Consider the following 26,114-nt stretch of genomic DNA (forward strand, 5'->3'; position numbering starts at 1 on the left):
ACAATAGCAGAATCCGTAGTCAGCAAACTATGCTGTGAACAAGAATCACTTCATTTAAATATAAAATAATTGATCCTGATGAATAATTTCACTGAATTAAAAATAAAAGTGGATAAATTAGAATTGGTTTACTGTACTATATTTAAAAAAATGGCTCAAAAGTTAAAATGCTTTATTTCATTTTGCTCTTATTTAAGTGTGCTTTCTCAACAAGATATTTTAAATGTTGGCATAATTCTGACTTGATTATTTTATTAAGCACAGAATCAAAACATTTCATGTGGTCCAAGTTATCTGAGCTAAAATGATTGAGTCAAAATGGAGGGATAAAAATAGCAAGGCCAAATTGTAATCTGCTCGTTTTAAATGTTCTAGGATGATGTTTGTATAAATTAATCCGGTGATTAAGTTTTAAGTGAATGTATTAGTTAGGTTATCCTGGAGTACCACATAAACGCCCAAATTTCAATGACTTAACACTATATATATTTTTGCCCACATAGCAATGTTGAGTGGTGTTCAGGTTTGGGAAGCAGCAGTTCTCCGTGTTATTCCATAACCCAGATTCTTCCATCATGTGCCTTCATTATCCCTGAGAACCCTCACCATCTGCAACCAGTCAGCAGAAGGGGAAAGTGCGTGGAGAAATGCATGTGGGAGGTTTTCAAAGGCCATGTGGAAGCAGCACACATTCCTCCCACTCACTCCTCGTCCATTGGCAAGAACCTGTCAGGTGGCCACATCTAACTCAAGGGAGGCTGGGAAATGTGGTCCAGCTTTGTGCCCAAAGAAGGGAGAATGGATTTTAATGGACAACTAGAGTTCTTTGCAACACTAAGCGACTCACTTGGAGTTCTTGTGTTTTCTTAAATTTTTTCTTTTGGAGGAAGATTAGTCCTGAGCTAACATCTGCTGCCAATCCTCCTCTTTTTGCTGAGGAACACTGGCCCTGAGCTAACATCCGTGCCCATCTTCCTCTACTTTATATGTGGGACACCTGCCACAGCACGGCTTGCCAAGCGGTGCCATGTCCACACCCAGAATCTGAACTGGTGAACTCTGGGCCGCTGAAGAGGAACATGCGAACTTAACTGCTGTGCCTCCAGGCCAGCCCCTTAAATTTTTATTGGTTCTCTACTCTGTGGCAAGCACTATGCCAAGACCTGGAAGAGAGAGTCCTGGCCTGGGAAGAGCCCATGGTCTAAGAGAAGGAGCTCAGATATGGTATAAAGTACCTGCCACCTAAAGAGAGAAAAAGGAAAAGTGAAAGTGCTCCAGAAGTTTAGTGATTATTCCAGATTGAGAAGCCGCCTGAAGATGATAGCATTTGAGCTCCACACTCAGACATAAACAAGATTCAGTTGGTGAAGTAAAATGGCAGCAGCAACTCTAGAAGCAGTGGCATGATGATAGGAGGCATGATGGCATGGTGACAGGATGGTGGGAGTGAGCAAGCATGATATGTGTACAGGAAGCAGAACCTTCTCCAACTTGGTTACCACCAAGATGCAAGAAGGGGAGCCGTGAGAGAGATGGCTGGAACTGTCCCCAAGGTCACCCCTTATTCAAAGTCAGCCATTCATTTCACTCTGATTTCATTAATGTTTGAAAAGTCCTTGAGCCCTTGTGGGGCCTGACCTTGTATGCTATAGGGTGAAGAACAGAGCGTGGGGTAACTCCTGTCTCCAAAGAAGTCACAATCCCGTTCATCTCGGTATAGCCAATCTGAAGTCTCTTTCAAGATGAGTTTCGAACTTCAGTGAGCTTTGGCCTTAAAACCAGAGAGACCCATGTTATTCATGTACTGAGCTGGACTCAGGTGAGACCTTGAAACATTTACTCTGTGTCCCCAGTTCACTGCCATTGAGTTCTGCGTGTTCGTGTATGTGAGAGATGAGCTAGACCTGTTTGAGGGAGAGTTGGAGAGTTACATCACCTCCGTGAACCAGACGGGGACCCTGACCCCAGTCATCCTGCAGGTGAAAGAGCTGATGAACGTCACCAAAGGTAAAACCATCCCGCCACCTTTGTTCCTGCCACCTGTGTGGGAAACAGAGGGACTTGTAACTGCTGGCAGGTGCACACCTGTATGATTATTGCTGCTAGTATTGATATTACCTGCATGAGGTGACTGGTCTGGGAGAAAAATGTGTTACGACTGACAAATGCCTGCCTGCGTTGACCAGAAGGTGAGTGGGGTCAGGACACAGGCCATGTTGTTAAAACCCATTTGGGGCTGAATTGAATAAGCCCTGAGAATTTTCTCACCTAAATAGCTTATTTTGTTTCAATGCCAGTGGGAACAACTAAAATCATCATATATCTTTCACTTTGGAAAAAAATAAAACACCAATTCTTGAGTTTTCTTTAAGATTATGTGAAAAGTTTATTTATGTCTTTCAAATTTTAAGTTAAGGCTGCTGTAACAAATTACCATAGGCTGAGTGGTGTAAAGAACAAACATGTATTTCTCAGAGTTCAGGATCCAGGTGCCGGCAGATCTGGTGTGTGGAGAGGGCCTGCTTCCTGCTTTGACCATCTTCTCTTCGTATCCTCACATGCTGGAGAACAAGGAGAGGAAGCAAGCTCTCTCGTGTCTCTTCCTATAAGGCACTAATCCCCTCATGAGGGCTCCATCCTCATGACCTAATTACCTCCCGAAGGCCCCATCTCCAAGCACCACCACGTTGGGGATTAGGGTTTCAACATATGAACATCAGGGGGACACAAACATCCCATCCATAGCAGCCACTTCACCTTTCTTTGAAGATGACATATTCTACTTATATGTCCCTTGCCCATGGAGGAGGGAGAGTTCTTCACTATTCCCTGATGAAAAAGGACCCTGGACAAGATGTCAGGATAAACTCACTCTGTGTCATTGGACAAGTCAGGTCCCCTCTCTTGGCCTCAGTTTCCTCATATTTAAAACGGGGTTTGGATAGGGGTGCTAGATGGTTTCCAAAAGCCTTTGAGGTCTAATATTTGATGGCTGTGAATTACCAAATGTTCCTTAAGCCATGAAACAAGTGATGCAAATGGTATTTTTACTTAAGATTCATAAGCTAGTAGAACATCAAAACCAGAGGGGAATAGATCTTCTATGAAGGATGTGAGGAAAATTCTCTTACATATATGTGACATGGAATACCTTTTACATGCACACAGGCAGGTACTGCTTCTCCTGTGTTACCATACTTTGTTGCCATTAAGCATTTTTATTCATCTTTAATGTAGATTTATGTTCAGCCTGATGAGTCCTTGAGTATAATACTCAGCAAGCATATTCTACGATTTCAATACCACTATTCCAAGTCATACTTTTAAAATTCACATTTCCATCCCTGTTCTGGGCAAGTTTAACACAAACCTCAGTTTCTTGGTCTGGATTTCTTGGTCTTGAATTGTAGTGAATATATCACCATATTCACTCATGTTTTATTCCCTCTTTGATATATTTCTCATATGTTTCAGCCCTTTGAGGATCAAAACATAAAATTTTCACCCTATGTCGATCTCTTCCAGCTTTAAAAAGCTACCCTTTTGCCAAGAAAGACTTTTATGCTGAAGATGCTTCCCCCTGGGGAAGATGAAGGCATTAAATTAAAGGTGTGCAGTCATGTTCTTGCTGCTTGCTGGAGCAAGTCCTCACTCACTCTTCTGTGGCCAGACTCCTCCCATCCTTCCCTTCTAAGGATGTCTCCCTTGCATCCCCAGGCAGGAGATTCATGGCTGTCTACCAGCATCCTTTGTGTTGGTTGAGGTTTGGGATAAAGCAATTATCCTGGTGATGCTGAGACAAAGACACAACTGAAACTTGAAAGGAATGGAAATCAGCATCTTTTTCCTTCTTTTTGAAACACCTTTATGAAAACATAATTCACATACCATACAATTCACCCATTTAAAGTGTACTATTCATTGGGTTTTATTACATTCTCAAGGCTGTGCAGCTATCACCACAATCAAATCTAGAACATTTTCATCACCCTAGAAAGAAATCACAACCATGTGCAATGACTCCTCATTTATCCTTCACTCTCCCAGCCCTAGATAACCATTAATTTCTGGCTTCACGGATTTGCCTATTCTGGACATTTTATATAAATGGAATCATACAATATGTAGTCTGTTCTGCTTGGTTTCTTTCACATAGCAAAATGTTTGCAAGGTTCATCTATGTCATAGCATGTGTCCGACGTTCATTCTTTTTTATTGATGAATTTTATTCTGTTGTATGAATATACCACATTGTATTTATCCACTCATCAGTTGATTGTTTCAACTTTTTGGCTTTTATGAGCAATACTGCTACGAAAATTCATCTACAAGTTTTTCATGTTTTCATATATCTTGGGTATATACCTAGGAGTGGAATTCTGGATCATAAGGTAACTATGTTTGACCTTTCAGGGAATTGCCAGACTGTTTTCAAAAGCAGATGCATCACTGTGTATTTCTACCAGCAATGTATGAGGGGTCCAATTTCTCCATATTTTCACCAACACTTGTCGACATCTGCCTTTTTAAACATTATAGCCATCTAGTAAGTGTGACCTGGCATCTCATTGTGGTTTTGATTTGCATTTCCCTGATGGCTAATGATGTTGAGCATCTTCTCATGTACTTATTGGCCATTTGTACATCTTCCTCGAGTAATGTCTATTGAAATTCTTTGCCCATTTTAAAATTGAGTTATTTGTTGATTTATTATTGAGCTGTAAGAGTTCTTTATATATTCAATCCACAAATTCCTTTGAGAGATATAATTTGCAAATATTTTCTCCCATTCTGTGAGTTACTTTTTCACTTTTTTGTTTTTGTGAGGAAGATTGGTCCTGAGCTAACAGCTGTGGCCAACCTTCCTCTTTTTGCTTGAGGAAGATTGTCACTGAGCTAACATCTGTGCCAATCTTCCTCTATTTTATGTGGGATGCCACCACAGCGTGGTTTGACAAGCAGTACTAGGTCCAAACCTATGAACCCCGGGCTGTCAAAGCTGAGCACACAAACTTAACCACTACTCCACAGGGCCAGCCCCACTTTTTCACTTTTTTGATAGTGTCTTTTGAAACACAAATGTCTTTAATTTTGATGAAGTCCAAAATATCTATTTTTCTTTTATCACTTGTGCATATTTAAGCAAGCATGGCCTAACCTAAGGTCACAAATATTTACTCTCATATTTTCTTCTGAGATTTTTATAATTTTAGCTGTTACATTTAAGCCTATGATCCATTTTGAGTTACTTTTTGTATATGGTGTGAGGTAGGGGTCTAACTTCAATGTTTGCACATGAATATCAGTTGCCCCAGTACCATTTGTTGAAAAGCATATTCTTTCCCCATTCAATTGTCTTGTCATCATTGCTGAAAATACACTGACAATGAGGTCTTACTTCTGGATTCACAATTTATTCCATTGATCTATTTGTCTATCCTTATGGCAGTACCACACTGTCTTCCTTAGGGTAGATTTGTAGTAAGAATGAAATCAAGAAATGTGAGTCCTGTAATTTTGTTCTTCTTTTTCAAGAATGTGTTGCCTACTCTGAGTCCCTTCATTTTAATATGAATTTTAGGATTAGTTTATCAATTTATGCAAAAATGGCATTGGAACTTCATAGGGATTGGGTTGAATCTGTAGATCAATTGTATTAGGAGTATTGCCCTGTAAACAGAGAAAATCCAATAAGAAAATGGGTTGTCTTTCCATTAATTTAAGTCTTCATTAATTTCTTTCAGCAATTTTTGTAGTTTTCAGTGTACAAGTTGTATACTTCTTTTGCTAAATTTATTCTGAAGTATTTTATTCTTTTTGATACTATTGCAAATGCAATGTTTTCTTACTTCATTTTCAGATCATTCATTGCTAGTGTGCAGAAATACAAGTGATTTTTATATATTGGTCTTGTGTTCTGCAAGCTTGCTGAACTCATTAATTTTCTAAAAATTTATTCCCTATGATTTTCTATATATTCATATATATATAGTCATATATATATAGTCATATATATATATAGTCATATATATATATAGTCATATATATATATAGTCATATATATATATATATATATAGTGATGGCTTTCTTTCTTTCTTTGCAGTCAGGATGCATTTTCTTGCCTGATTGCCCTGGCTAGACCCTCCAGTACAACGCTGGGTAGAAGTGGCAAGAATGGATATTGATTTTCTTATTCCTGAACTTAGGGGGAAAACACTCTTTTGCCCTTAAGTATGATTTGCTGTGGGATTTTTGCAGATGCTTTTTATCAGGTTGAAGAAGTTGCCTTCTATTTATAGTTTATAGAGTGCTTTTAATTATAAAGAGGTGTTGGGTTCTTTCAAAGCTTTCTCTGCACCTATTGAGAACCAGCTCGTATGGAAGCTTTTACACCCACAAATCATCGCCCTTCCTTGTTTCTCCATCACTCTCTCAGAAATACACAGAATCCCTTTGAAAGCAAATTAGATATGTAGTATTCAAAACTTGCTGGAAGATGGGTGAATGGATACTCCAGCCCTCTCGATTCCAGTTATCCTTGCACGTGGTTAATGGTTAACTGGGTGTGGGTCACCACCACCCGAAAAGTGGCAGCTACAAGTTCAACTATTAATGGCTTGACAAGGATGGAGGCGACCTGTGATGTGTATACTCCATAATTTTCTCTTCCCATTACTCACTGTAGATTGAAAATATTCATACCGAAGGAGAGGATTGTATAGGAAATAAAGTATATCAAGGGTTTGTGTGCCTAAAATGAAACAGAAATATAAGCAAACCTTTATTTACACAAGGAACATGTTAAAGGAAGCATAATGTATTTTGCCCAGACCTGTCTGATGTGAGTTTCTGCAGAGAATATTGTTTCTGGTTCATCTTCTGAGGCCTCTCATACCGCTTTTTCTATTTTAGGAGTCTGGGTGGTGACCATTTTGCCTGCCTTCCTTACGTGTGTGAGCTATCTGTTCCACATTTTGGCCTGTTACAGGTAAGAGGGCTCTGGGAGTCATTTGTGTCTTCCGCCAGGAAAGCATCTGACAGACTTCCCTAAGAATTCCTGAGCAGTGCAGCAGTGGCAGCCCTGGAACCAGGAGTTTATGCAAGATCCAGGGACAACCACATCTATTGGTAGTAAGAAAAAGAAAACTATTGATTTGAGCTTCTACTATCATCTAGACGTTGTGCTAGAATCGTCTCTAGATTGTCACGATAACCCTGAGGGGTACTTTCAACTCCCTTTTTACATCTGAGACTCAACAAAATAACTTACCCAAGCAATTAGCAGCCAATCATGTCTTCTGACCCCAGAGTCCGTCATTTCTTGTCCACTCTGGCATCTCTATTGGATGTCAGACCTACCCTGCTCTTCAGAACCAATCACACTGGGCTCCCGGCAGGTGAATCTGGCTCAAGGGGACCTCACAGGACACTGGGTCCAGGGGCCCAGGTGTAGCAGGTTCAAGAACAGCAGCGCAGGAGGAGGCGATGGTCTTCAATCTGTAGCCAGCATTTGCATGCAGATAGCAGATGAATTTTAGGTATCTACTGCTCCCTTGTCTCTGTCTCTCTGCCTCTGCCTATGTCTCTGCCCCTTTGTCTTTCTGGCTCAGTCTGTAACTCATACTCACTCACAGGAAGCCCAGGGCCAATTCCCACTGCTCCAGAGCATCCTGCCTTCACATGCTCCCCATCTGGCTGCTCAAAGGGTGGGGTCTCTTGCAGATGGCATCCAAGAGAAGACTCTCCTGGCACGAAGAGGGCCCACTTCTCCATCCCCACTCTGGCTTGCTCCCTCTCTCTGCTTTCTTCTCCCTGGACCCGGTGGGTGGATCGCACTCTGCTGCTCTCCCTGCCCGATCTGACGTAGGGATGTCTGCTCCTTCATTAGGCTGCAAATGGCTGGGAGATTTTCACTGAGGCATTTGACCACAACCAGGGACAACTACTGTGCAGAGCTGGCTGCATGGACGTGGGTGGAGGCAGCACAGGGAAGAGAGGGCACCTGTGCTGGGGAGGCCTCTTTCCTGTCCAGGCTGGCCCCTCGTCCCCACACCTGTCACCCAGGAGTGATGATCCTTGCCCTGTCTCCTTTCCAGGACCATGGGGCAAAGGAAATATTGGATGGGAAAGCACCCTACAAAGTGGGAAGCACTACCACTGTGGCAGTATTTTTATTTTCCTTAGCATTATTCCAACCTACTTATGGGCTGTTTTTTTTTTTTTTTTTTTTGAGGAAGTTTATCCCTGAGCTAACTACTGCCAATCCTCCTCTTTTTGCTGAGGAAGACTGGCCCTGAGCTAACATCCATGCCCATCTTCCTCTACTTTATACGTGGGAGCCCCACCACAGCATGGCTTTTGCCAAGTGGTGCCATGTCCACACCTGGGATCTGAACTGGCGAACCCTGGGCTGCCGAGAAGTGGAACGTGCGAACTTTGCTGCACCACTGGGCCGGCCCCCGGGCTCTTTTTTTTAATGTTACAAAAAATATGTAGCGTGAACTAAGTCTTCCTGCTATTCAGACCCAAGTTTTTTGCCCCGGAGCTAAACATTGGCATTCATTTTCTGAGTTTCCTTCCAGGAATTTTCTAGTCAAATATATCTGTGTGTGTTCGTGTTCCTGGTAGCGCACTCTGCTCCAGTGCTGCCAAACAGAAACACAACGAAAGCCACAGATGCAATTTTAGTTTTCTAGTAGACACTATTAAAAAGGTAAAAGGGGTGGTGAAAATTATTTAATAATTTACCCAACATAAGCCAGACACCATCATTTCAACATGTAATAAAATACAAACTATTAATGAGATATTTACATCCTTTATTTCATACTAAGTCTTCTCAATTCAGTGGTCACGAAATTGCAAAACAACTTGGGAAACGCTGGAGACCAGAGGTTAAGAAAAAGCAGGACACAGCTGTGGATGTGGACTGTGATCATAACTATGCCGACCTAATCTTTATGCAAAGGGCCAGACCAGCGCACGGGATTTCTTGGGGTGTGGGGTTGTGAGGGGTTGTGGCCCTTTTCCTTTCCCTTTATGTTGTTATAAGGTGGGTCTAGCGCTAAAAATGGCTTTCTGTTTTAATTATTATTAGTTAAGTAATACATATTCATGGTAGAAAAAATAATAGAGTGAAATGAAGAAGATCAAAGACTCACACAGTGTCAACTATCACATTCAGCCTCCATTAAGACCAGGAAAGTGTATGGTATTTTTAGAAAATATATTAAAGGTTTTCAGGCTAATCAGAACCGTCCCATGAGCTGTGGTCAATACAGGGGGGCTGAGCTGCCTGCCATCTCCTTCCACAAGCCTTCTGGTTTATATCTATTGAGCTCTAGGTGCATAAAGAGCCGTAGTTATGGACATTACTAATTTCCCACTCTTTCTCTAGAAAGCACATGAGGAGGTTGTGGGCAGGAGATAAACACTTTCTGCCTTTGAAGTTCCACCATCCTTCCTCGTCGGAGAGTGTGGTAAGACTGCAGAGGCCTCTCTCTGCTGAGACTAAGCAATTTGCCAAAACCTGCTCTTCTGCCTCTCAGATGGGGGCAGGAGCTGGGGGAGGAAGAGCCCTGGACTGGAGTCCAGAGTCCTCCATTCTAGTACGCTCTCCTGCTGACTGACTTGGGATGAGTCACTGTGCCCATCCGGCCCTCGCTTTCCTCATCTGTAAAACGAGGATGATCACAACACCTGCCTCAGTGGGTTGGCCGGGGAACCTCAAATGAGACAGGGATGCTGGATGCATGTGTCAGAGGCAATCAAGGTTCTCTCCCCTCTGAGAGACCACCCTTTCTTTTAAATCTCAGGTGGCCATTGCAAGGTATTCTGGCTGGCAAATAGCCTACATTCTGTGGGGTAAGTGCCATTACGTGACCCATTCGGTCAACCCACATTCCGCGGGCACCTGTAGACTCCTGGTGTGGGCAGGGAGGAGAGAGGTGAGGCAGAAGCAGCCCTAGCCCTTCCTCGAGGGACCTGCAGGAAGGAGGGAGAAGCAACACTCATATAGATCATCATCACCATCTGTCCTGAGCCCACAGGGCGTATACACTAAGGGTGGTGGTGACCCAGAGGGGGAAGTGACAGTTCACGCCCAGGGTAGGGCACAAATGCTTTCTAGTGGAGTTGACATTTGAACTGCACCTGGCAGGATGAGCAGGTGACAAGCAGGAAGAAAAGGGAAGTCATGCCAGGCAGGAGAAGCAGCATAATCATAAGTGCCAGGGCTTCGGTGAGAGGAGGATAGAGGGGGACTGCAAGGAGGGACATGCAGGACTGGATCATGAGGGGCCTTGAGTGACTGTGGGCTCCCTTGGCCTACAGGCTACCTCATCATCCACGTGGTGCAGAGCCTGTGTGGCCTGGCAATCATGTATGGCCTAGTGTTGCCCATCATCCACAACCAGGGCCTGGAGATGCTCCGAGGACTGGGCATCGGGACGTAAGTGTTGGGGATTTCTGTCATTACCCAGGGCCTGGGGCTGGTGGGCTGTCGCAGCCCCTCTCCAAAATGCCCCTTCCCTCTGGGCTCTCACCAACCTGTGACACCATGCTCTCAGCTCTGATGCAGGGATGAGCCATCATAGCAACTCACAGAACGGGAGCCTTAGAGCCTACAGGATGGTTCCACTCTCACTGTCCAGCAGGGTCCTCACAATTGTGTGTGGGAAGATATATGTATGTCCATTTTATAGCTGGGAAGATTGAGGTTCAGGGAGGCGAAGTGAGAGAGAGGACAGTATAGTGGAAGGAAAGAAGGAATCTGAGCTTTGGTTTTAGATCAGCTCTGAATTTGGGTAAGTTGCTTCTCTGAGCCTCAGGCTACCCATATGGAATAGGAAGGTGAATGCTGCCATTATTGAGAATTTACTATGCATCTTTTCTCTTAAGAACCCTTTAGGGTTAGGGCTTACATTAGCCCCCTTTTGTCAGACGAGGAAACAGGCACAGAGAGGCTAAGCAGTTTGTCCAAGGAGGGGGAAGAGACAGCACTGGAGCTGGGCAATCGACATCAAAGCCTCACTTAAGCCCTACCCCACACTGATGCTCAGAGGATGCACACACGGGATGTGGTACTGTCTGGGGACCTCCCTGCTCTGAGCTCCTTGGTTCCCTCCTCCTTTAGAGCCCCCTATGAGCCTGGGGCAGAGCCTGCCCTGTCCACTCTCTCATGGCCTTCATGAGCTCTTCTAAAAGCCCCTTTCATGGAGTCCCATGCTTTTAAACCACTCATCCCAGCTGCCCGCACTCTGGACAAAAGGACATCAATTAAACCCTGGAGTTGTGCTCTAGAGCCAGAAGACCTGACTCTGCAGCTTCAGGAAAGTCATCTCCCCTTTGTGAGCCTCAATTTTCTCATCTGCACAATGAGTGTGAGAATGCTCTGTAAGCAGAAAGCACAAAGCTTGTGCTACTGTTAGTGTGGCGGGCCGTCAGCACCTGTCCCCTCTGTATCACTCGGCATTCGAGAACGGCTTGGGAAGAGCTGACAAGGCCACCTCAGGATGGTCTCGCCCTGTGTTTCAGCCTCACCATATCCACCGTCCTGGGTCTCATGATGCTGCAGGTATGGATCGCCACCAGGTTCTTCCTGCAACCAAAGATGGGCACAGCCGACACGCAGAAGCCCTTGGCTCTCAACAACAGGTGCGGGCAGAGAAGGGAACGGGCACTGTAGGGCTTTGGCTTCGGCAGTCTCTCGTTCCTTCCTCTCCACCCGTGGCAGGTTCCTGGGCGGACTCTGCACTCTCTGAGGGGGTGAGGGGCAGTGGTTCAGGAGTGGGCTCTGGGGCCAAACTGCCTGGTTCAAATCCTGGCTCCACCCTTTATGAGCTGTGTGACCTCGGGTGACCTTACTAAACATCTGTGAACCTCATCTTCCTCATTTTACAGATAACTGGGCATACCCCAAGAGGTGTTCAGAGGATGAAATGTTAAGATATGAACTTAGAACAACAGTGCCTGGCCCATGGTAATCCTTTCCAGTTCATCACTCATGGAGCAAACACATGGGCACTGACGATAAAGAGATATCCCCATGTGACCTGCCTGTTAGCTCCTCACAGTCCACTAGAGCTGACAGACACAGAGCCATAGGGAGAGCAGACTCCAGAGGGTGTGGGAGGATACTAGAGAAACGCGAGTAATGGAGGAGAGGCAGGAGTATTAACTCAGCTGCTGGTGGACAACTGAGCTGAGCTGAGCTGAGTAGGTTGGCAGGATTCCTACAGGTAGAGATGAGGAGAGGGCATGGCTGGCAGCTCCCGCTGCATGGATACAGGCAGGAAGCCATGAAAGGCAGGACATGTTGGGAGCAGAGTGAGAATCCAATATGGTGGCTGTGCAATGGCCTCAGGTGGTGAGCCTCAGGGAGGAAGCACAAAGTGACAATGACAGAAAGCCCCTCTCAGAGAGGGCCCAGAAATTCAGTATGCAAAGCTTGGGCTTTATCCCATAGGCAACAGGAAACCATGGGATCAGGTGGTCATTTGGGAAGTTTCATCTGGAGGAACTGGAGCAGTCCCTCCTAGGGGCATGTCACTGTCACAACAGTGCTTTTCCACTGTTATAGCCTCTGCTATAGCCACAAAACCAGCTGTAGTAACATGAGATTTCTTATTGTACAGGAAACCCCAAAACCCAAGGATTCCATGCAACTTTACAGTCCCCGCTAACGTCTGTCCTGCACTGCGCTCAGTGCCCACTACACTGCTTCTGAGCTGGTCTTCTCCCCAGTGCTGTGAGGTGGGGACAGTCGGCTCCTGCTTACAGCACGGGGTCACGCAGCTAGTAGACAGGAGATGTAGGATTTGACCACAGGTCTGGGCACGCCCTGAGCCCACCTGCCTAGCCACCTTCCCATACTGAAAGGGTGCTGCCCTCTGCCTGCTTCCGTTTGCAGGAAAGCGTTCCACAACTTCAACTATTTTCTGTTCTTCTACAACGTGCTGCTGGGCCTGGGCGCCTGCCTCTCCAGGCTGCTCATCAGCTGCATCCTGGGCGCGTGGCTCATCGCCCGCATCGACAGGACCATCATGCAGAGTGGCTATGAGGGAGCAGACATGGGTGAGTGGCCAGCCCCTGATGGCCAAGCATCTGGGGAGGGCTGGTCTTTAGCTCTGTACAAGCTGCCTGGAGGGCAGGGGTCAGAGGCCCACAGTTCACACTCTTCACTTACATTCAGAGCTTATCTTCCCATGGAGGCTACAAAGCTGAGTAGGAAAAACACACTCATTCAGAAGGGAGGTCAGGCTATTAAACCCCTCACATGTGACAGACCTCTGAGGTACCATGGCGGGCAGTGAGAGGTAGTGGAATTCTGTCCAGTTAGCAGGTAATTTACGAATGCATGGCTCTCAAAATTTTGAGAAAGAACACATCTCAGAATTACTGGTATTAGTTGGAAATTTCTTTAGTTAAGAAAACGGTCTGTTCAGTTGAAATACTCCAAAATCAAAGGCATTTCTGTGGAGCAAAAATGGTTTTTGTTCTATTTCTAGGCCGTGTCCATTCACTCACTCACTCACCGTTCCTTATGTGACCAATGCCTTCTCCATATTAGCCAGAGGCTCCGAGCCCCGCTGAGCTTCAAGTTCCCGATAAAGGGATGGATTAGGATGTCATCTCTAAGAACTCTTCCAGCTCTTCCTACCTCATTTTTTAGATTCTCAGCAAAGACACAGGCACCATTTAGGAACAAAGTGATGCTGCAGTTACGCTATAAAAAGCACAATGGGGCCAGCCTGGGCAGTCCTGCCTGGCCTGACTCATCTTCTGGATTTCAGGCTACAGTGCGTGGATCGGCATGCTCTATGTGGATCATTATCATACCAACCCTGTGCTCGTCAGCTTTTGCCACATCCTGATCACAGGCCACAGGGAGAGGAGGCTGCAGCGGGCCATCAAATACTGGTACCTAAACCAGTCAGCATGTAAGTCTCCTGTTTGAACCTACACTGGGGTTGGACACCAGGAAACAAGCACCCTGAGGCTTCTCTGGGATCCCTGAGATGTCCCAGGTTACCCTTCCCCGCCCCCCTTCCTCCACACTCCCTGCCCGGGGAAACCTTCTACCTGGAAGACCAGGAGGCTTAGTCCCCAGTCAGCCTGGCTCTGGGCCCCTGAGGCCTTGTGTCCTTGTCCTTCTGACTGGGCTCTTCCTTTTTCTGGGAAATGAGCTCTAGTTCTGCTGGCTGGGTCCTCCTTTCCTCATTTGTTTGAGACCCCACCCATATCCCAGGCTACAGGCCGCATGCCCTCCAAGATGGCACTCAGTTTGCCCACCACAAGTTCTCCCTGCCTCCAACTCCTGCCCCCTCAAGGCTCTATACCGTCTACTGCCACCCCTGTTACTCTGCTCTGCCTTCTGCTGGGAAGCCCACGAGTTAGCCACGTCTTGTCAGCACCGATCTGGACTGTGTTCACCACTGCTCCCACCACTGCAGAAACCAGGCTCTGTGGGACAAATGCACATCCCTCCACCCGCCCTCATGTCCCCAGGAGTCCTGGTCCAGCTCCTTCTCCCACACCTCACATCTACCAGGCAGCTTTCCCTACAGCCTCACAGAAGGACAGAGACAAGCTGCCCCTCGTCCTAATCCATCAGCTCTGATTCTATCCTAGGTCCCCGTGTCTCAGCCAGGTCCAGGACGAGGTGGCTCCTGCTGCAGACCCTGATCAACAACCCCAGACTGGTCACGCTCAGAAAATCAACAGCAGGTTATGGTTCCCAGGAGTTTACCCAGATTCTGTTGACGTGCTCAGAACACTGACACTGACCTCCAACTTTGCTACAAGGCCATTCCAGGATCACTGCCCCTGCGAGAAGGCCCAGGCTACCCAGCAGCTGTCCCCTGCAATGTGATGCGATGCACAGCCCCTGTCCATGCACGTGGCACACAGCACTGACCAGGATGGCAGCTGGGCTAAAGAATGAAGTGTCAGGTCTAATTCACTCCCTTGGCAAAAAGATCAAGAACTAAAGAGAATTACTCTTATACAAACTTTGCCCAATAATGATTTCCACTATCCACTGTTAGGAGGCAGCCTCGGACACTTCCATGGTGAGAAGCACTTAGTTTGACCACAGGATGGAACTTTGTGTCACTGAAGAAGGTGGGAAAATTTCTCTATCAGGAGAGTTTAACTGTTTGATGCAGTTTTTCTCTGGAAGAAAGTATGGCCTTAATGCAACAGGGTCCTCGTCGCTTCCTCCTTTCCAGGCCTTCCTCATGGTGGTGGGAGAGAAGGAAATCCATGATACCAGCCTCCAATCTGGGAGGGAGAGCTGGCACACACTGAGCTCTCCCTGCCAGGGCCACTGGGATGAGGGACAGATCCGAACTGATCTGGGTCTTGGTCACAAAGAAGACGCACAGATTCTCTCTAGCAAGGGGGCATCACCTGGGAAAGCTGCCTATCTGAGGAGGCAGAGACAGGATGGGCAGGCATTCCGGATGGGGGACAAGAGCAAGGGTGTGGGAACCAGAAAGGCCCACGCATGTTTGAGGAGGGGGAGCCCCCTGGTGTATGCAGTGCAGGGTGCTGGGGGCTGCTTAGACCATTCCAAGGAGGCCCAGAGGCCAGGCTGGGAGGCCTGGACATTTCCTGTTGTGCAGAAGGCCCAGTACTTACCCAAATTCTTCACACCCAAGCCTAAGATCTCTGATAGCCTGGAACCTGTACAAAGTCTGACCATTCAAAGTCACTCACGAAGCCTGTGCAAGTGCCAGGAGGACCCACCAACAGGGTGAGGGAAGTCCCTGTCCACCTCCCAAGTCCCAGAGCCACTGAAATTCAATAATCATTACTGAGCACCTCCTGTAAACCCAGTCGTGTTGGTTGCTAAGTGTGTCTGCCATACTTCTCTTTTAACTTAATCGCTGCAACTAAGCTTTGTCATTCTGCTTTTAGAAACTGAGAAAATTGGGACTCAGCATTGGGATCCCTACACCACCGCCGTCTAGCTGTGTGACATCAGCTAAATTACTGTCTTTCTGTGCTTCCTTTCCCCCTTATATATAAATAGGGAGTAATACCTGTAACATCCAAAATTATTTTGAGGACAAAATGAGTTAATACATATAAATACTTCTAAGCTTGTACCTGACATATCCTAATCTCAATAAATATCAGTTATTGTCATTTGTAATGTTACACATTGTGGTGATCTGATTTATATGTGCACAGCTCTTGCTGTGCTCTCAGCTCCATGAAGAAAGGGGCCTGCAATGGTCTTCCCTGAGGTAGTTGCCTTGCAAATTACTGTGGATTCTCCTCAGGACCTACACTCACCAGCCCTATTTGCTTCTAGACCTATTAGTAGATTCAGCCCCAGAAGTCACCATGGCCACCAAAGCAGAGTGTGGGGGTTTTTCCACGGCCAAGTATATGGACCCATATTCTGACAAATCAAAACTCACCTGTGATCTATCAGGTCCCAGCCAGGGAGGAGTGGCCACGATGTACTGACAGAGAGGCTGGGGGCCTCTAGGGAATTTCTGTTCTAAAAGAATTGTATAAGGATGTGCAGGGATGCTGGAAGTCCTAGTTCATAGGTAGCATAAACGTTTACGAAAAGAGGCCCAGCTTCAGCCTTAAAAGGTACATCACAAATCTTTCCCCCGACATGAAACAAGCAGGAAAAGGAAATGGAAGGTCATGGACAAGGATCCCAGGAGGATTCAAATCTAGGTGAAGAGTGATCATGGAGCCCCTAGAGGGGACTGAGGACAGAAAGTCCTGCCAGCCCTTAGTCCATCTGCAAATTATCTTCCTCTGGCCTCGTCCTCTCCACATGGAATGTTTGCTCTCCTTAGATTTTTTCCCCGCTCACTGCTGATGCAGTTCCAGAGACTGAACTAGAAAACCGTAAGTTTCTAATATTTTGCCAAAAGAAACCTCAACAGGAGAAGCAGAAAATGTTCCCTCTTCCTCCACAGTGTAGAAAGGTAGCCACTGTCCTGGGGCAGAAATGGGCCTGGCAAGTGTTATTTTTAAAGACACCCAAATGTCAGTGGTGGTTGCTCTGCCTGTGAAAGTACCTTCATCCTCTAAATCCCAGGAGTTCTGGGGAACTGTCTCTGCTCCTGGCCCAGGTTAACGATACTGAAATGAACATGTCCTCTGAGGAATGGGGTTCTGGGGGTCTCCTTCCATAGCCAGGGAGGAGAGCTGACCCTTCTCCCTTCTCCCACATACAATAAGCTGATGACCCTGCAAGATTTCTTGGTTCAAGGAGGAATGTGAGAGTCTGTATCTCATTTAAATTAGCATAGGAAGGGAAAGAACAAAACCTCAACTCTCAGGCTGTAAAAGAAACAGGATTTTAATATAATACTACTCAAGTCTAGCATTTACTACTTACAGTAAATAAACACTGCTCTCCTCAAAAGATAAACAGGTGCTGGTGAAGAGCAGCAGCAAGGTGATGCAGGGTCATCCCCTCTTCTCCTGGCCTTCAGGAGACCCCAGGGAAGGGCTCACGATGTTCTCCTTCACCTTGGAGCAGGAGGAGCTGGCCCAGTGTACCCCGAGTGCCCCAGCTGTGCCCCTACTTCTGAGGGAGAGGTCGCACTTGAGCTGGTCTTAGAAGACTGACGTGCAACTGGTACTGGGCTCTGTGGTGGAGGCCTGGTGGCTAGACAGAAGACAGGGACAGCCCACCCTCCCCAGCCTGTCCCCACTGCACTCTGAGCTCCAGGCCTGGTGCTCAGTGCTCGGTCAGTCAACAGCACCCCATTTGTCCCTGCCAAGCGAGCGATGATTTAGCATCACTCATTTCACAGAGGAAGAAACTGAGTCCCAGAAAGCTGAAGTGACTCACCCTAGGCACAGGACTGGTCAATAGTGGAGCTGGGATCTGACTCCCCAAGACCACGCTTAGCCCAAAGCTTTACTGAGCCCTTAGGATTCAGCCACTGCCAGCCTGGACACTTCCTTGCACCTGAGCTCAATGATGGCCAGTTCTTCTTGGCTTTCAGAGTTCTGCTGGCCAACTAGGACTCCAGCTAGCCATGGCTCCAGCTGGCAGGACAGGCTGTAGCTACAGGACAGAGTGGCGCCTGTGAGCCTACCAGGAGCCATACCTCAGGTGTCCCTCCCAGGGCCTGCCCAGCAGCTGGAGTCCAGGTGCACCAGAAGTCGCCATGCAACAAGGTCAGGGACTGGCCAGGGCCATGGCCGCAGACTCTGTGGAGCCGGCCACCAGGGAGAGTTGGCCACAAGGGCAGGGTCTGTAAGTGTCCTCACCCAAGTTCGGCCTGGCCTCACCTCCCATTCTCGCTGAGCTGCTGCATGTCCTGGAACCAGGCCCTAAATCGCTCCTCAGGCTCTGTTGTAATGATCTGCAGCCACCTGGAGCAGCAGAATCTCTCATTACTTTGTATTCCTGGGGCCAGAGGGAAGGACAGAATGCAGACAGGGCCTTGGTGGGGGATGCTGCAGGGGCCTTGTTGGGGGTGAGGAGCGAGGAAGCGCTCCGTCCTGGGTCTTTGGTCACATGGGAACCCTCCTCCTCTCCAACTCCATCCTGGTCCAACCTGTTCTCAGAGATGGGTGTAAACAGCCCCTCCTCCGGAAATTGTCCTTGATGCCAGCCCCTTTCCCTCCCCACCAATTCAGTGGATTTCCCACTTCTCTGTTATCAAACTCTCCCAATAAATGTGAGATGTAGGGGATGGGGCAGGGAGCATCCTGCCCAGGTTTCTGATTTCCACTCCTCTCCCCTCCCCTGCAATGAGTGCCACAGCTACTCACCTTATTCCTCTTCTGGAGGTGGATCTGATTCTGAGAGCCAGACAGCCAAAGTCCTTCAGAAAGAGCCCCCTAGCCCATACTAGCCCCCATCCTCACATTCTCATGTTGCACTACCACTAGCGCCCTCGAGGGGGCAGCACACACAGAAAACGGGCTTGGACCTAGGCCAGGCTCTGGGCTCCAGGTTGGTGGGACATGGATGCTGAGGCTCAGGGATCTTCTAGCCCAGCTCTCTCTGATGACAGACAGGGAGACAGGCCTCAAGCAGGAAGAGACTGCTCGGCCACTTATGTGCTGCCAGACTTGGAGGAAGCCAAAGTCTGTCTCCTCTCCATGGGTACCATCTGGGGGAGAGGCTGACTCCAGCTCCCACAAAACCTTCTGCAGCTTTGCAGTCAGGTGGCTCTGCTGCTTTGCCAGCCTGGGGACTGGGACGGGTGTCTTATGCACAGCCTCGGTTCACGCACAGTGGTGGCTGAGAGGCTCTCAGGACAGGTTTGCCAAGTGCTGAGAGCTCAGGGTTCAGTGCGGGAGCTCTCCTCCCAAGCTTCAGGATCCTGCTCCCCGCTGCTCTGCCCTAGCTCACCCACCTCCAGATAATCCTGCATCACAGGGTCCAGCATCACTAGGTCAGTAAGGAATGTGCCAAGGAAAGGAACAACACCCTGTGCCATCAGGGTGGGAGCGGTAACGAGCTCCCACTCTCAGGTGCCCCCATGCACCCTGCCCTGAAAACTCCTCACCCTCGACCTCCCAGCCCACCCCAGGATTCCCAAGTGGAGCAGCCTCCCCTCAATTCCCGCTCCCCTCACCCTCTAAGAACACCAGACTCCTCCTAATCACCTCCCAGGGCCTGCTTTTGGCAAATCACAGGGCATGTGGTCTCTGGCCTCTCCCCACCCCCAAATCCATCCTGCACCCAGCTCTTCCAGGCCCTCCTCCTGGTCACTTCTAATGGAAGATTTCAGGCACCGTGGAACAAGGAGGCAGGGCTGGAGGAGGAAGGGCCCTCCTCTGTCGGTTTGGAGATCTCCAGCTGAGAGGGGGGAGCCCCCTCTCCTTTGACCCTGGAGCCGCTCCCCCACAGGCACACTCACCTTCTTCTGCTGCCACTTCTTGTGGGCTCTCTGGGGGAGCATCTCCAGGATGGCAAACTTGGAAGGCCCCTCCTGCCAGGGTCAAGAACAGGGTCAGTGAGGCCATACTCCCATCACCCCATTTCCCCCAAGACCCCTAACCCAGACCCTGGACACCTGATCCGAGTCAGTTGCTAACAACTACTCCATCCTTCAGTGTGCTCTGATTCTAGAACAGTCCCAGCTTCCACACCCACCAGGGTGTGGTCTTGGGCCTGCAGCCTGGCCTCCCTGAGCCTATTTCCTCGTCCAGAAAGTGTGAGAATACCACCTACCTCACAGGGCCTCCTGAGGACTCCATGCCATATTACTATCATTATTGTTCTCCCCTCACACCTCCAGCACATTCCTTTCCTCCCTTGTACCTCATACCACCCTGTGAGGCCTGCATCACAGAATCATCATCCTTCATTTTCCAGATGAGGAGACTGAGGCCCATAGTGGGGTAGTGACTTGCTCAGAGGCCCACAGAAGAGAGGCCGCTCCCCCCTCCAGCTGGAGGCCCTGTCCCAGCTGCCTTCACCCCACCCCAGCCCCACCACTAACCAGAGTCCTGTCCTCTGGGATCTCAATGAGTGTCTAGGCCCCTGTCTGGCTGAGCCATGGATGGAGAGGGATGGGGTGTCTTGGGAGCTGAGGTGAGTGGCTCCTGCTGTCCCAGCCCCACTGGAGTCTCTGCCCCGCTGGCTGGGCCTGAGGCCATGCCAAGGCTTCACCTCCCCAAGGTACCCCTCAGGATGTTCCCCTGAACAGCACTTGCTTCATGGACTCAGGAAGTGGAAGCCCCAGTGCCATCTCTGACAGGGTAGGGGATGACCAGGGCACAGGCTGGTAACACTTTGTTTCCTCTTCTACATGAAGCTTCTGACTTCCATTCAGGAAGGATCCACTCAGAATCCATCCATTCCCCAGACTCTTATAAGCCATGTGGGGCATGATGTCATTGCCAACTAGACATCCCAGTGAGAATCCCGACTGTGACTGATTAGCAGAGACTGCTACAGGGGCAGAGTAGGAAATTGCAGAATGCACCCATATCTGTCCCTGGTCCCGTCATGTGGACCAAGGCTAGGCAGCCCGTTTGTCCACCTGGCCTGTGGGATTCCCCTGCAGTGCCCATCCCTGGGGCAGGGAGGGTACCCTCCTCTTGGAGATGCAGTGAAGATGGGAGGAGCAACAGGGGCCTGGATTCCTGGGGACAGGCTGGACTGCTTTAGGGAGGAAAAGAACCCCTACCCACCCCAACAGCCTGGAGGAAGCTAAGTGCCCGCAGGATGGACCAGCATGGAAGCCAGACCCCTCCTGATTCTGCCAGCTCAGCAACCCTTCCTAGAACAGCCCAGCTACCACCACTATGTCCCATTACCAGGCCCTCCTCTCCCTCAAACTGCCCCCACCTGCCCTGGGGTCAAACAGATCCCACTTCCTGTTAATCTAGACAAGATGGGAAATTTTCGAAGACACTTAATCAGAAACAAAACTATATCCTGCCTATTCCCCTTTCCTGTCTCACCCCTCCTCTCGTTCCAGACCTCCAGCCTCTACTCTACCTTGATGAGCAGCTCCCTGCTCAGTGAGTTGTCTTTGCTGCACAGCTTTTGACATTTTTGGGAGCACTTCCAGAGGGGAGGGGAAAGGAAAGAAGGGGAAATATGGGAATTATGGGAGTAGTGTGAGTACAAATTCCTTTTTGAGAACTGAAAAGACGCAAGCTGTTTGGATGAGGGTTTCCACCAGGTTCCTCTGAGCTCACAGGGCCCCATGGTGGTCGATTCAAGAGTGAGGCTAAAACCCTTAATGGTTAATGGAGAGGATCAAACCTGGATGCAAAAGACACCTTGATTAAAAGCAAGTGTGCTGAAATATTCATAATGTGCACCTGGGGTGTTTGAGAAATTAACAAAACCAGCTCTAATTTCTAGAGAAACAGGTGGTAGTGCTTAGCGATGGGTTAAAAACAAGTGCCTGGTGAGAAAAACCTGGCCTCTCCTGTGCTGGGAGAATTCCCAGGAAGAAGAGTGAGTTAAAAGGAAATCAAGATGCAAAGATCCCACAAATGATACCTAATGACTACTACTTTGGCTGGTGGGTGGAATTGGGGTTTTCTCCCTCCCTAACAAGGATGAAGGAGGGATAAAAATACATTGTCCCAAGAATGATGTGACTGTCAGAGAATTTGCGGCATCTAGGGAAAACTTGGAAAAAAACCTCAGAGGGCAGGAGCAGGTGGTGGTGAATAACAGAGGGACAAGCAGGTAGAATAGGGCCGTGTGACTATATGATCTGGAGGAAATGAAAAGATGACAACCTGAATCTTTCTTCGGGTAAGAGAAGCCTGTCTAGATGTGTTTGTCAGGCAGAACGACATATGTGGGCAGCTTGGAATGTGTGTGTGCAAGACACACCCATCCTCTGCAGAGAACATGCTCACAACGCAGAGCGATTATTATAAGGGCAAAGCTGTGGGAGTAGGGGGGGGGGGGGTTGCTCCACAGCAGCAGTTGCTGGAGAAATAAGGAAGTGGGAAGGCAGCTAGGGAACCTCTTCCCAAGCTCTCTATAAAGATTCACAGCTGAGACGAGCACGGGGCACCCCTCCTAATAGGCAGGAGTCTCCTCATTCGGCATGCTAAAGGTAAAGTACATTTACTTGCTTTCATCTGATTCTTGATATGGGAATGGCAGCTGTTTCTAAAAGGTTCCAAAGCAACTGAAAGTGATTGCTTAGAGGTTATGAGGGCTTCCCTAGGCAGGAACAAGGCAAAGAAAACCTCTGAGTTGGGGGACAGAGGAAAACCACCAGAGAGTGGGTTGGGCAGGTGGAAAAAGGAATCCCAGCATTTCACTGAGATCAAGAGGGAGAAAAATCTAGATGGTTCCCACTGCCTCCCACAGAGTATGTGTTCTATCAACCTTTGTTGAATGAACGTTGCAGAGTGACAGGGCAACATAAAAGGTTTTTGAGACCGTGGTTTCAGTACTCTTTCTTCCTCAAAGTTGGCCAGGGACTGATCAGACCAAATCTTCAGAACTCATTTCTAGAAACTACACAGTCACCAGCTCATCTCATCACATCTACTCTGCTTCCCTGAGGTGGACCCTGAGTGGTAATTCAGGGCCAGCAGGGGCGAGAACAGGTAAGCACACAGCGGTTATGGGTGATTTCTGTGACCATAGGGGAGAGCTACAGAATTCTGGAATTTAGCCAGTTTCCACAACCACAAGGATAAGAGAGACTAACATTACCAAAGTCAACGTCCCCTCCTTGTCCCGTGCCTTTTCAATATGTCCCGGGGCACTGCGGCCTGGCCCACAGGAGGGCGGCTGCCCCAAGGGCATGTGTAGGAAGCTTGAAAATATGTCTCCTCCCTCCTGGGTTTGGGCTGGAGAGATTTAGCACAAGCAGCATCTGCACATAAGGGTGAAAAATTTCAAGGTGGTTGACAATTGGCTCCATGAGGCACCTGCCTGAAAGACTGTCTGAGAGCCTCAGGGGAAGCCACATACCTAATGAAGGTGACCGGCCACAAGGGTATGGAAAACCAGCAGAACCAGGGTGTAAAAAATGCAGAATGCACAGCATAGACCCTAAGCTCACTGCGCCCATCAACATCCATCTCGAGACTTGAAACAAAAACCCTCAAAAAGAGACTCCTTACCCTCTGCTGGTCTTTGAGAAATTCAAGCCGGAAATGGTGTAGCTGTTCTCCAGGGCCTGGGTGTCCTTCAGGACTCCAGTTCTGCACCGCAGTGCTCGTGGAGCCTGTTCCCCGTCAGTTCCGCTGTCTGGCCGTAGCCTACAGACTCCTTTTCGCTTTTATGTCTACAGACCCTGAAGGGGTCTACCTGGTGCCTCCCTGTCTTCCTCCATTCTCCCATTTATCCAGCACAGCAGCACCGGCTTCTGTCAGCCCAGAAAGACATAGTCACCCCAACTGCACAGAGCTCTTCTGGGGTTTCTAAGGAGCAGAAGGGCTACTAAAGACTGAGGAAAACCGTCTTCCTGGAGTCAGCTCAAGAGACTGAGGCGTGAGGAAGGTGCTGCTGTTGTTTAACATTTACTGGAAGCTCACGAAGCTCAAATCTACATGAGGACAAAACTATGGTCTGATCTTTAGCCTCAGAGGCCCTGGGATGAGTCTTCATGAAAAGCTACAGCGCCGACTTCCCACAGAAGCAGAGCGACAGTTAAGGAACATCACACCATCAGTGATCAGCAGGTGTGATCGCACTGAGCAAGCAGAGCTTTTCAGCAAGATGGAGAGGCTCCCCTGTTCTCTGCTCTGGGCCCCGGAAGCACCGATTCAGTCCCATTTGATGCAGCTATTATACTGTAACCGTCTCGACTTGACTTGTTTGTTGATTCTACAAATATTTGCCGAACGCAGGCTACTGTGTAAAGGCACAAATCAGGCACTGAATAACTGCTGGTAGAATGAACAAACGGAACCTCACTCAGCCTGTGAGAATGCAGTGTATGTGTATGCGTAGGGGGCATAAGTGTAGGATTAAAAAAAAAAGGTGTTGCTTGAGCTAAATTTTGAAATATGAGTGAGAGTTACCCCAGTGGATAAGAAAATAAAAAGGGTATCCAGGCAGAGGTAAAAGCACATGCCAAGGCATGGAGCCTTCTGGGGACTCCGTCGTGGCTTAGAGAGTATGAAGCCAGCTGGGTGCTGGGTAGAAACAGGCAGGGAAACCTGTTTTCACATAAGAATCAGCCCAAGGAATCAGTGTGAGATGGATGCTAAAAATATTTGTTTAGAAGGGAATATGTATTTGGATTTCAGGGGGGAAAAACACCCCCAGAGAATTGGATTTTCTGAGGCCAGGTAGCAGGACAGCCCTGAGAAGTCCCAGGGCTGACCAGCAAGTACACTGCTTGGCCTTTGGACCAACAGGAAACGCCCCTCCACAGCCTAAGAGCTGGGAGGTGGTGACTGTAGTGAATCCCCGGGGCTTTCCCCCGGGAGACCCGTAAACCTGATTCTGTTTAGTGCCCTCCAGAGGATTCTGACTCCTAGCAACCCTGTGGACAGCAGAGCGGAACCCTGCCTGGATTTGTGCACCATCCTCTCACCTTCCGCTACATCAGACAATGCTCTGCTGCTATTCACAGGGTTTTCATGGCCAAGTCTTTTGGAGGCGGCTGACCCAGTCCTTCTTTCTAGTCTGTCTTAATCTGGAAGCTCTGCTGAAACCTGCCCACAGTGAGTGACCCTGCTGGCATCGGAAATCCCAGCGGCATAGCTTTCAGCATCACAATAACACACAGCCTCCCAAGTATGACAACCTACAGACAAGAGGTGTGGTTCCCTGACCGGAAGCTAATCTGGGCTGCAGTGGTGAGAGTGCCAAGCCAACCTACACGCTGTTGTTTTAGTGAGAAGACCCCAGTAAGATGAAACATTTCTCAAAACTAAATAGAGATCACCTATGTAAAAGGACTTTCTACACTGTCACGTGATATCCAAATACAAGGTACTGTCATCCCTATCATAGGAAGCCAGGAGTGTGGCCAGTTCACTCGAAGCATATGGGCAAAAGCAATTTTGGCAGGGCAACGGCAGGGGGACTGAGAATGTGGCTGCCCGAAGCAGCACAGGACAGCAGTTGCGTTTCAGTGATGCCTGGGAAGAGGCACACTCTACACTGATCCCTGTAGATACTCTGTAAAGCTGTAATTTTCCCCTTTCTTTTCTAACTCTTTATAGTAAATGATTAGACAAATGCAGACTGATTCTATGTGAACTCCTCAAGGGCAAGGGCCCTTATATTTACCTAGCACAGCACCTGGCAAGTAGGCAGCACTTAGTAAACGTATGTGGGTCCCTGAGGCGACTGCTGAAAAGGGAGGAAGGATTGAGGGGGATGTTATAATGGAAAAAATAACCACGTCTCCAGCCGTACACTGATGTCTTGGTTTCTTGGTCCAAAGCTGGTAAGCAAGTCGTGTCAGAAGTTGGTCATTAAGATTGAGGGGTGGAGTGGATAATGATATCCCCATGAGAAAAGAGTAAGTCACTTTGGGAAATGAAGATAGCAGAAACCAAGAGCTCTGCTGGAAAAGAGCATGGGGGGCTGGAAGATAATAGATTCTGTAGCTAAAGAGAAAGGAAACTATTTGTATAAATATGATCCTCTTAGGAACAGGTGTACTGGAAAAAAATACAGGGAGTGTGGGAAATGGGCCAGGGAAGGTCCTACCATTCA

General features: G+C 48.2%; 1 protein-coding gene and 1 long non-coding RNA gene across 3 annotated transcripts in view; one reads left to right on the forward strand and one right to left on the reverse strand.

The window, feature by feature from the left end:
• Positions 1–16,165, forward strand: part of LOC100630401 (stimulated by retinoic acid gene 6 protein-like) — a 67,509-nt gene extending 51,344 nt beyond the window's left edge. Inside the window, exons 11-19 of the mRNA XM_014735917.3 lie at positions 1,854–2,007; positions 6,914–6,989; positions 9,399–9,480; positions 9,817–9,865; positions 10,334–10,451; positions 11,537–11,656; positions 12,912–13,075; positions 13,795–13,941; positions 14,633–16,165. Of these exons, the coding sequence (XP_014591403.1) occupies positions 1,854–2,007; positions 6,914–6,989; positions 9,399–9,480; positions 9,817–9,865; positions 10,334–10,451; positions 11,537–11,656; positions 12,912–13,075; positions 13,795–13,941; positions 14,633–14,781 (1,059 nt within the window). The 3' untranslated portion in view covers positions 14,782–16,165. The remainder of the gene's footprint in view (positions 1–1,853; positions 2,008–6,913; positions 6,990–9,398; positions 9,481–9,816; positions 9,866–10,333; positions 10,452–11,536; positions 11,657–12,911; positions 13,076–13,794; positions 13,942–14,632) is intronic.
• LOC138920755 (uncharacterized) lies at positions 2,362–11,680 on the reverse strand. Of its 2 annotated transcripts, none has more exons than XR_011432507.1 (2): positions 11,543–11,680; positions 2,362–2,561 (listed from the first exon to the last, which is right to left on the reverse strand). It is a non-coding gene; the product is annotated as an uncharacterized lncRNA (long non-coding RNA). The 2 variants fall into 2 exon arrangements; XR_011432508.1 differs by lacking the exon at positions 11,543–11,680 and adding an exon at positions 7,272–7,498.
• Positions 16,166–26,114: the final 9,949 nt, after the last annotated feature.

This window comes from Equus caballus, chromosome 25 (assembly GCF_041296265.1).
Source record: "Equus caballus isolate H_3958 breed thoroughbred chromosome 25, TB-T2T, whole genome shotgun sequence".
Classification (NCBI taxonomy): domain Eukaryota; kingdom Metazoa; phylum Chordata; class Mammalia; order Perissodactyla; family Equidae; genus Equus; species Equus caballus.